Source organism: Microtus ochrogaster, unplaced genomic scaffold (assembly GCF_000317375.1).
Source record: "Microtus ochrogaster isolate Prairie Vole_2 unplaced genomic scaffold, MicOch1.0 UNK140, whole genome shotgun sequence".
Lineage (NCBI taxonomy): Eukaryota > Metazoa > Chordata > Mammalia > Rodentia > Cricetidae > Microtus > Microtus ochrogaster.
The window spans coordinates 11,669-22,908 of record NW_004949238.1 but is presented as its reverse complement, the minus strand read 5'-3'; the positions used below and the strand labels follow the sequence as shown (position 1 = coordinate 22,908).

The following is an 11,240-nucleotide window of genomic DNA, read 5'->3' as shown; positions in this document are numbered from 1 at the left end:
TTGTTTATATGCTATATGTTTATACATATATATTAAGTTTTTCTGTCTTGTTTTAACAGTGTCTTTTTACATAGCATACCTGGGCTTTGAGCTTTTTATTTTCTGCTTCAGTTTCTCAAACAGCTCAGAGAATAAGCACGCATCACTACATAAAAGTGATTTTTAAGTTTTAAGTCTACGGTCCCACAAAAGATGTTTGGTAGAAAATTGGAGGGAGGCTGCTTTTTGTTGTTGTTGTGTTGTCGTTTGATTTTTGGTTTTTTGGTTTGTTTGCTTTTCTTCCAGTCAAAGATAAATGAGGAAATTTTGATAGAAACAAGGAAGAGCAGGACAGTGAGGCTAAGGCTTGTAATGAAGTGGGGTCCATGGAGGCAGCGGCCTCAAAACTTTGTGCCACACATCCCAGCATTAAGCTCCCTTTATGGCCTTCTGCAGTTGTAAAGAGGCATCTCTGCCAGTGATGGTGAGTGAAGGGAATGGCATGATGGGGCAAGAGCAGGAGGCAGGGCTCCTGGCTCCCCAGAGACCCCAACCAGGGAATCATGTCACCTGCCATGCCTGCAATACTTTCGTGCAGATCCACACACTACCAATTGCTAAAGCCAGCCCCATGGGCCCTGATTCTACGTCCCCAAGGAATTCTGTCAGGAAGTGGGTAGGATGAGCAGAGGTGACGGGAGAAATCCACAAGGACAGCCTCCCTCAAATGCAAGGCACTCACTTCCTTAGTCACTTTGCATAGCATTCTTAGTGAATGCAATGGCCAGAACTGAAGGAGTGACTCAGACAAGCAATGCAGGGGAGAGTAGGTGGGGTCAGGAGGAGGTTCCCCCACTTCCTCGCAGACATTTCCTGATGTCTTGGGACTTCCTGATGTCTCGGTATTTCACCTGCTGTTAGCACGGAACATCTCAACGCAGACTTAGAAAGGGAACCGTTTTTAAGAACACTCGTGGGAAAGCCCCTTGGGGACTATGCATTTCCTGGCCCATTTATGGGTAAAACCTCCCTTCTTACTCTTCATTCAACCCCACTTTTAGTTGTTGCTTCACACAACTGAGGGAGAACTCAAACTTTGGAAGCCCTGAGGCTGAACTGGGAAAGTCACTGGAGGAGATAATGTTCCCAACCTACACAGGAACAGGCTGTGACCCTCCTGTGCTGCTATTTGGTGACCTAGCATAACGGCTCAGTAAATGCTGACTGTTTCAGAATGTTCATTCCGTTCTTCAAAGACTAAATACCATTCAGAGAAACTCATTAAGTGTCTAGTAGATATCACAGTCAGAAAGAGTCCCATGCCCGGGGGGAGCGGGCTGACCATGGGCTTAGACATGAAGAGGCTGCCAGCCCCTCAGTTTCTATCTACTAGGAAAACTGGCCCAGCACAGTAACGGAGGCTTGCAGGGGAGACAGATCCCGGTGGGACTCCGGGAATGCGGATCACTTACCAGCTCCGAGAAGCCACGGACCACTTGCCGCCGCTTCAGGTTGGTCTCTCCGTCCAGGTTAGCAGTCTCGATGTGGCACAGCCCGTCAGGGTCACTGGATGACAGCAGCAGAATGTCCGCAGGTATGATCTCATTGCAGCGAAGATGGACGAAGTCGCCCACTCGGATTTCTTTCCAGTATCGATTCACGTACTTCTTCTCTTCCCTGGTGAGAACAGAAAGCAAGAATTCAAACAAATCGTCTATGCCCATTAGGTATGACGTCAGCCAGGATATAGAATCAACCCCTCCTCCCACTGATGGACAGGCAGGCAAATACAGTACAAGCGTGGTGGAATATTGCCCAGCACTTAAGGATGAATGCTAGAACACAGGAGAAGCCTGAAGGTCTAGTTGTAAGAGAAGATTCACACACAGAGACTCTGCGATGCCTCCACCCCTGAGGGACCTAGCAGACACGTACAGAGGAAAAGATAGTTACCAAAGGCTGGAGGAGAAAAAGCAAAACAAAAAAATTTCTTCATGAACACAGTTTCTACGTGCTGGTGGTAAAGTTTTGGAAAGAGTGGTGTTGGAACTGTACGGTAACACTAACGGTACCAAGCTGTATACTTAAAATAGTTACAATGGCAAGTTTGGGTGTGTGCCACATTTTTTATTTCAAAAATGTACCTTAAATGTAACCGTAACCTTTATATTTATTTACCTGAAATAAAAAGAACACAATTTAAAAACTGTAAACCTGGTGAAACCAGAATTGCCCTGCAGCTGCCCAGCAAGACACGGGGTGTTGAGACGAGCTGGCACTAGAGCTCATGCAGAGACAGGAAATGATCGCTAAGCAATCATGTCACTGTGTCACATGCCACTGCCGGGTGTGCAAAATGGCTATGAGGCTAGATCCATCCTCCCTCACCTAATCAAGATGAAGCCCATGAGACAAGCTATAATCCCCAACCTCAGCAGACTTCAGAACCTGCTGGTTAGGTCATTCACATGACCACTGGGAAAAAAAAATCAGTCCACTGATTCAACACAAAGGCTGCTGTTAACACTATCTTGAAGGTGGTTTTGGCCATTTGGTGGTAATTGTAAGTGTGGAGAGCTGGCTGTGAAAACTTTCAGCTGCCTTAGCTTCCACATGGGACTGGAGGAAACCTGCCACCTGCCACCAGTGCCACCTTCAGCTTCATCCCTGCTTCCTTTCCCTTTCTCTGTCCTCTCGTCTGTCTGTCTGTCTGCCTGGGTCTCTGTCTCTTGATAAACAGGCTGTGTTGCCCAGGCTGGCCCCCAACCTCTGGAGTCCAAGGACTTCCTTCAGAAATTCAAGCAACTGAAACTGCAGGGCCACACCACCACCCCCGACTCCGCTTCCATTAGAAGCCTCTATTTTCGTGTGTTTTACCAATTCAAGTTCCACCAGACCAAATGCATACAAAGCACAGCATGGGCCATTATAAAATAAGATTTAAATGCATTTTCTATCCTTGAATATAAGCGCTAAGAGAGAGACATGACCGCTAGAGCGTACCCTGTGGGCTGTGGCAATCAAGCCCACATAGTTGACCACACACCCCACACAGCAAAATGTGCTTCCCTCTAGGGCCCCTGTCATGATCATGTAGACCTATTATGTTGGCATGCTGCTAACTTCAAGATCCCCCTTCAACCCCCAGGGGTGGGTAGCTCTGAGAGAAGGCACCGAAGTGATGCTCTATCACCTACTTTGCTTGCTAATTACCAGTCTGATTGCTTCCAAACTTGGAGAAATATGACCTTGTTAGCAAACAGATTAACTACGTTAAGTGCATTTACAACTCTTTCTCCGAAGGCCAGACCCTGAGTTTATATGATTAGAAGCATTTTTAGTTTTTCTTCTTCATCAACACCATTTCTGAATTTCTACAGAAAGTACAAAGAAATTTAAAGAGCCAGTTCTTTTGAAAGACATTTTCCACCAAAGAAAAGAAAAAGGCAGTGGATGTCCTTGGGTCCATGGGGAAGGCTTGGATCCAATGGGACCCCCAGATGGGGTGGTCTGGAGATCCATTCCAGGACAGCGATGACAGAAGACAGAGAAGCTCGGTGGCACACTCTTTGGTGAGTTTGTACACAGTATCAAAACTCAGAAAGCTTAGTTTCGCCTCCCCATTAGAGGTCACTTTTACTTAGAGCAGTAACAGAGAAGGCCGCGTGCAACCTGAAGGAGATTCCCCAACAGAGCTAGACAACAAGGGCACCATGAAGGAGCCACAGGACAGGCTGTCAGCAAGAGCAGCAGCCACTCTTCAGGATGCCTCGAAGAATAAAGACTCAGGAAAAGGCCCTGCAGGCACAGGAATTCTTGTCTTGGACAGACTCTGAAAAACTCAACGTTGGAAATAATCAGTAAACAGACAGTGTGTACTATTGATGACATAGGCCAGGGATCCCTCGTCTAATGCAAGTTGTATTCTTTTCATGATAAATGTCTGCACACTTAAGCATAACTCCTACTTAAGGGAAGAATAATATATGTAGATGCTACATGTTTATCAGTCTTTCTTTTTTTTGAAGGGGGGGGCAGTTTAGACACAGGGTTTCTCTGTAACTTTGGAGCCTGTCCTGGAACTTAATCTGTAAACCAGGCTGGCCTTGAACTCATGAGATCTGCCTGTTTCTACCTCCTGAGTGTTGGGATTAAAGCCATGCGCCACCAGCGTCTGGCTCATTCTTTCTTAATATTATAAGCTGAATTGTGTTCCACCAAATTTTTATGTTGAAGCCCTAACCCATACTACCTCAAGACTATATTTGGAGATAAGGTATTTCTATCTAGAGGGAACTGAGTAATGGGGGTGTGGTGAGGTGCTATTTGTGTCTGAGTTGCGTCATTATAACAAGGGAAGAGAGAGCAAAGATGTCCACACAAAACAATATGCTTATAGCTAGTTCCTTGGACAGCTGAGGAGAGGGAGCCTGAAATGGCCCTATCCTATAGCCAAACTGATGAATATCTTGCATATCACCATAGAACTTTCAGCTGGCAATGGATGGAGATAGAGACAGAGACCCACACTGGAGCACTGGACTGAGATCCCAAGGTCCAAATGAGGAGCAGAAGGAGGGAGAACATGAGCAGGAAAGTAAGGACCACGAGGGGTGCACCCACCCACTGAGACGGTGGGGCTGATCTATTGGAAGCTCACCAAGGCCAGCTGAACTGGGACTGATGGAGCATGTGATCAAACCGGACTCTCTGAATGTGGCTGACAATGAGGGCTGACTGAGAAGCCAAGGACAATGGCAATGGGTTTTGATCCTACAGCATGTACTGGCTTTGTGGGAGCCTAGCCTGTTTGGATGCTCACCTTTCTAGACCTGGATGGAGGGGGGGAGGACCTTGGACTTCCCACAGGGCAGAAAATCCTTACTGCTCTTTGGACTGGAGAGGGAGGGGGAGGGGCTTTCCCGGAGCCCTGGTATGGAGCTGTATGGTATGGGGGGAAGGAGAGGGAAATGGGAGGAGGTGGAAAGTTTTAATAACATTTTTAATAAAAAAAAATATGGTTGATGGTTGTCTTTGACAGATCAAAGACATATGCCTCCTGAGCTTGTGACAGCCCACATAGGTTAATACAGCACGTAAGTATTTCAACAAGGTCAGCTCAATGCCAGACCTCTGCAACAGTGAGCTAAATGCACACCATCACATAATGTCATAGAGCTACTGCAGTGCCATGGTGTAATGCATCACTTCAGGTCTGCGGTGATGCTGCCACAAGCAAAGCTGCTGTGCTGCAAGCTGAATTTAGCACACAAGAGACAACCATGCATGGGATGGTAAGTAATGATGTCACTGGCCTGTATATTTTCTCCACCACATCTTCTATGTTTCTATGTCCTTTCCCTCATGCTGGAGAACCAAGCCCACAGCTGCTTTACTGCTGGGCTAACCGCCCCCCCACCCCAACCTCTCTGTGATCATCTGAACGCACACATCTGGTTATAAATAATGTCTACTCTAAAGCTGGCTCCTTTGGCAGCAGCTTCACACACCCATGGTTCCGACGTCTCTTGACTGCATCAAGATACCACTGGGAGTGACCAGTCTAGGTCTAGGCAATGATATGCGGATGACTACGGGGGTCCCACAAGAACAAGATGGCCTGATGATGCCTGTGTGGGAAAGCATCCCCATGGTTAGTCATTCCGTGACTCCCTTCCTCGTGAATCTTGAATCTTATATCTCTGGTTAGGAAAAGCTCACAAGCCAAATTGCCGGAAAAGGGTGAGCAGAAGAAGCAGGTTGGGTAGGGCAGCACACCGTGTGATTTATCCGGATGTTTGTGCTCTACAGCTCCATACCAGGGCTCCGGGAAAGCGCTATAGAGAAGGCAGAAATAAATCCATTGATGCACTTAGGACAGAAGCACTCTTCTTGAGGCTTTGGCCAGGTGACCTATTTAGGTCTGCCTCCACATTCCTCTTATTTTTTTGTGCTCAGGGCTCAACCGTTTTCCTCCGCAGCAAACATCCCAGGGGTCATGGTAGTCCATCTCTACAGATGTCTTTAATCTAGTCTACCCAGAGAACGCTATTCTTTCCAGGAACCCAGGGCCACCTGAGAGGCCTGGGTTACACTTTCTAACCCTGTGCTCTCGCTCAGTGTTAAAGAATGTGTCAAGCAGGCATGAGGCCCTGGGTTTGATCCTAACACACAAAGGATAACAGAAGAAAATTAAATAACTCAAGAGGGTTTGCAGCAACCATAGTCCTCAATGTAGCAGACAAGCTCATAGCAATTTTAGAAGTGACAATGTTTGGCGTGTTTTGTTTTTTTTTTTTTTTAAGAAAAAAAGAATAGCACCTTGAATTCTTTTTAAGGACAGTTACTACCCCTTTGTGGCAGCAGATTCCAAAACGACACTGATAACACAGGACCATGCAATGGCCTCTGTGGATAGGTTGAAGTCAGTCATATTCATAGGAGCCAGGTTACCAGTTTTTATGCTATAAGCTGACCCATAGGACAACTTCCAATGGGAGTTGGGCCTAGACATATCAGTATTATGAATCCATGTCTAATACCAAAGATGAAAATGTATATGAGGGCAAAAGAAGGGGTCACATGGTCAGGGCCTGAGGGTGCAGCTCTCACCACCAGTCAGCATGATAACTGGATACCTTTGACTGTCTTAATCATTTTCTTTGTTGCAGTGAGTTAATACCATATACTGGACAATAAATAAACCACAAAGGTTTATCCAGCTCATAGTTGTAGAAAATAGGAGATTCTAGTCTATGGGGAAGTGTTGGAATTTACAGACATACAAGGCAGCACAGGGTATCAGAAGAAAGGCATCCAAGGACTAGAGCCAAAATTGCTTTTGTGACAGAGATGGTCTTGAGATAGCCCAGTAGCTCCATAATCTGTGGGAGAATTCAGTGTCCAACCTCTTAGTCGCTTACAATGAGGACTAAATTTCCTTGTAAGTTTTGTGGGATCATTGGAATTCTAGCCCAGGCCTACTCAATGGGAAGAGGTAGACAAGAATATCTTCTCCTAAATGCAGAAGCCCTGGAACTTTCTATGTAAGGAGAGCTCATACTTTCTGCCTGGCAAAACTCAGAGAAGAGGCTCCAGCTAATCCCTTCAGGCTGTAGAAAGTGTGAGATCATGTTTATGTAGTGTTCAGGAGCTTATATGTGTGACATTTATAACACAGTCATAAAAAAACACATGTCATCCCTAATTCCTACACTGAAGGCCACGGCCCTCTAGCTCTCCCTCCCCTCCCTTTCCCTTCTCTTCCTTCTATGCTTTTTTTTTCTTTCTTGTCCCTTATTCTCTCTCCCTGGCAGCCCCATAGTCTATATAAACCAAGCAGTAAATAAGAAATGTCCCTTGCACTTAGTTTTACTATATCTATGCCTGAGAAAGATCTACCTCACGAAACGGGAGTGTGGTCCACCAGAGGATAAAATGGCACCCAAGCCAAAGGCCTTGACAGTGTACACCTTTGGAGTGTGAGCTGGCATATGGTCACTCACCATAAATCCTGGTCACTCCAGAGGATGATAACCAGCTCCTTCCTTAGCTGAGTTCTCAGATCAAGATTAATGAAGGGCCTAACATAAGACCACCAACTCATGAAGAGGTTCAGAGAGCACTTAAAGGAAAGATAATGGATGTGATTCTTGAGACTCACCCACTGCCAGTGGCTGGAAAGGCCATAGATACTAGAGGATAAACTACTGATACTTTTCTAGACCAATATCATTTCTGACTATTCTAAATACTTGCCCTTATACCCACGGATAAATCACTCCTAATCAAAGAAGCTTTTTCTCGCAACAAATGGGGACCATCACAGAGACGCACAACTCATCAAATAACAGAGCAAGTAACTGTGGAGTGGTCGGCCCCAAATGATAGATCTGCAAGGCGATCCTCATACATAAGGCTCAGGGGATACTGGAGAAGGGAAGGTGGAAGACTGTAAGGCGAAGGACCAAGACACCTGCTGCAAAGCAGCGCCTTCGAGACGCAACAAGGAAGTTGCACCATTGCAGGTAAACTATATGGAACTCCCAAACAAGACCAGCGTAATGGCTATACCAGCGGACATGCCAGTGAAGTCGGAGGAAGTCATACAAGGCACTATGTGTGGAAAAAGGGCTACGGGCCATTGGTGGCAGCTGTTAAAGAAAGAATCACCCAGTTTCTTCGGTGGTCAGCTCTCTGATAGGCTACTCAATCTCAAGTGGTCATATGTAAGTACCTGTGCAGAGGAACAACCCTAGATGGCTCAGCTGGGGTTTGGGTCGTGGTGTTGTCGTTGGGTTTTCTTGTTTGTTTTGAGGTTTTGTGTGTGTGTATATATATATGTAACAATAATGAAGACGAGGTCATGAATTTGATGGGGGCGCAGGAGAAGTTGGAGGGAGGGGTGGAAATGAAGTAAATGTGGTACTCATGTATGAAATTCTAAGGAAAAGTTATTAAGAAAAATAAGAACAAGAATAAGAAACTCTAAGAAAAAAAAAAGAAAAAGACGGTTCATCTCCATTGCTAACATGGCAGGGCTTCGAGTTACCTAGGAGACACACCGTTGGACGTCTGTGGGGCATTTCTAGAGATGTTTAACTGAGGTGGGATGACCCTCCTGTAGTGTGGCTGGCAGAGGTGAGTCTTGAGCACAGAGTTAGGGAGTCTTAAGAGGACAGACAACCCCAGACTACAGCGATGAAAGGCTAAAGGCAGGTTCCCACTGAGGCCAGGGTTGTGGGCAGCTGGGAGGCATTACACCATCAAATGAAGTCCAAAGAATGAAGAATAAGCCCACATTTGGAAGGTGAGCCTAGGGTTCTATGGCATCCACCCATACTCCGTGGGCACTGAAAGCAAGAGACTCTAGTGCTGTGCACTCTGCCCAGAAACAGTGCCGAGGGAACGCAGACGGGAAACAAGTCCTGGAATGTGTGCGTGGAATTGCCACATCCTCTTGCTTTTGGAAACTCTAATTCCCAGCGGCTCGCCCATGGACACAGAGGGTCACCTCTGCAAACATTCCTCGCATGCGTTCCTCTCCCCGGAGACTTACTCAGCACTAGAACGCATCAGACTGTTTAGTCTCCCGAAAGACACAGCGATTCTTCAGAAACAGCCCTCTGTGTGAGGACTCTGGCTACTCCAGTGATCGGTGTTTTTATTTCTTTCTGCTCTGTAGCCAACACCAGCTAAGTCTAGATGGTGTATATTGTAGTTTCTCCTAGAACTGAGATTCCATCATCTTAGTATTAGCAAGGATTACAACCGAAAAGTGAACACAGCTCCCTGCCTACCTTGTGGGAGCCACCACGCAGTGTACTCTCCAGCCTGCATCTCAGGAAACCCGCTCTTGGTCCTACCTGTGCATTTCCACTTTCTCACAGAGAAGTGGATCCTAAAGAGACTGAGGAGTCCAATGAAAAAGTCCATGTTTGCTTGGAATCCACGAGGGCAAAGGAGGTTTGACCTTGAAAGTTCATCTGATCTGGTGGCCTAAAGAAAGGACATCTCAAAGAGACTTTGGAAGATGCTGCACTCATGCAGCCAGAGACTGGCGTCGTCTGAGAATACACGTTTGTCATGCCTGCTGAAGAAATCAAGGCAGCTGGAGCAAACACTGCCGTGTTTGAGAGGCACACAACAGCAGCCTCTAGGCCGTTTGTCAAGATGCCTACACATTTGTACAATATCAGAGGGGGCCTCATCCAAGGTCAAAAGACACTTCGGGCTCTAAACTGGCACAGGTGCGCTATCGAGGCCTGAGCAGACTGAGAGATTGGCCATGATTCCTGGGACCACACATGTCCAGAAACATCTGAGCTGTGGCTACAGAAAGACGGTTCTCTGCTGTGACCTCTGACTCCAGGCACTTCCTCCTGGCCGTGTTCTTACTGAGTTGGAAAGCTCCCCTTTCTCCTGGGTTTCGGCTGACTGGTAGCTGGAAGCAAGGCTCCCTCCTAAGACAAATCACATCTCATTGCAGGATGAAGCCACAGATAGGTTTGTGTTCTGTGTGGCAGGTGTTCTCACACAGTCCTTCTGCAGGCTTATATATTTATAAACCTATGAAGTGTCTGACTTTGGAGTGATCAACTACTACTAATGATGCCTCCCATCTGGCCCATGCTTTTACTTAAGGTCACAATGTCCAGGTGCGTACACATTCTCATCTGAGCTGCTGACCCATTCCGAGCAGGTTCTGGGCTCCCAATGCCTCAGCTTCCCAATCTGTAAGAGTCTGAGCTAGTTTAGTCATCCAGAAAGCATGCCCCTTCACACCAGACTCTTCACAGCTCTTCACTTCTATCCTGCACACTTTTCCCTCTCCTGGCACCGTGAAATTAAGTAGGGCCACAGTCATGTGTAGAAGGAGTGGCAGGCTGCGTTCCCAGCGCCCAGCTGCCTGCGTGGCTAGCTTTACACCTGAAATAATTACACACAAATTTTATTCATTTAAACACTGTTTGGCCCATTAGTTTCAGGCTCTTATTGGCTAACTCTCACATCTTGATTAACCCATTTCTATTAATGAATGTAGCACCACGAGGTGGTGGCTTACCGGAAGGATCTTATCCTGCGTCCATCTTGGAGAGGAGAGCTGTGGCGTGTGCCTCACTTCCCTTCTTCCCAGCATTCTGTTCTGTCTACTCCACCCACCTATGTTCTGAGCTATCAGGCCAAGCAGTTTCTTCATTAACCAATGAAAGTATGACCCTCCTCCCTCAGTCATGCCGGGCTTCACCTTCCAGGCTGCTTTGTGTGTGACTTCTCCCTAATATTGCCTTTAAAGAAAGCATTTCATTGTAACTAGTAAAGTCAGGAACACCACAAATGAACCACTAGTTCCAGTTTACATTTGACTTCTGGTATGGAATTAAAACAAAAGCTAGATAGCATATTGTTTATGAGAAAGACTACAGTTGCTCACAGATTTCAGTGGTATAAAACACACGGGTACAGTGTCAATATAATCATAGAAGTATGGCTATGTGGCTAGTGTCTTTTCTTCATCCTATCTCATCACATTCCTTGTAAAAGCAGGGTCTTTTATAGACATCACAGGGGCTTCTGATCTCTGTATCTTCTATTTTCTGCTAAGACATCCAGGGTGAAGTTGCACATTTAATAACCATTAAAGTGGATGCATTTGTTAAACCAACAAAAATGCAGTTGGCCAAGCACACATGAACGTGTCCTATTTTATAAGCAGGAAGATGCATTTCATATCCTGCAAAGTGCATCATGCCCATGCAAAT

General features: G+C 46.2%; 1 protein-coding gene across 1 annotated transcript in view; it reads right to left on the bottom strand.

Annotated features, from left to right (window-relative positions):
* The window catches only part of Atp10a (ATPase phospholipid transporting 10A (putative)), a 94,927-nt gene that overhangs the window by 83,254 nt on the left and 433 nt on the right, over positions 1 to 11,240 (bottom strand). The window contains exons 2-4 of the mRNA XM_005371929.3: positions 10,168 to 10,407; positions 8,531 to 8,726; positions 1,452 to 1,656 (exon numbers count right to left, since the gene is read on the bottom strand). Coding sequence (XP_005371986.3) covers positions 1,452 to 1,656; positions 8,531 to 8,726; positions 10,168 to 10,407 — 641 coding nt within the window. The remainder of the gene's footprint in view (positions 1 to 1,451; positions 1,657 to 8,530; positions 8,727 to 10,167; positions 10,408 to 11,240) is intronic.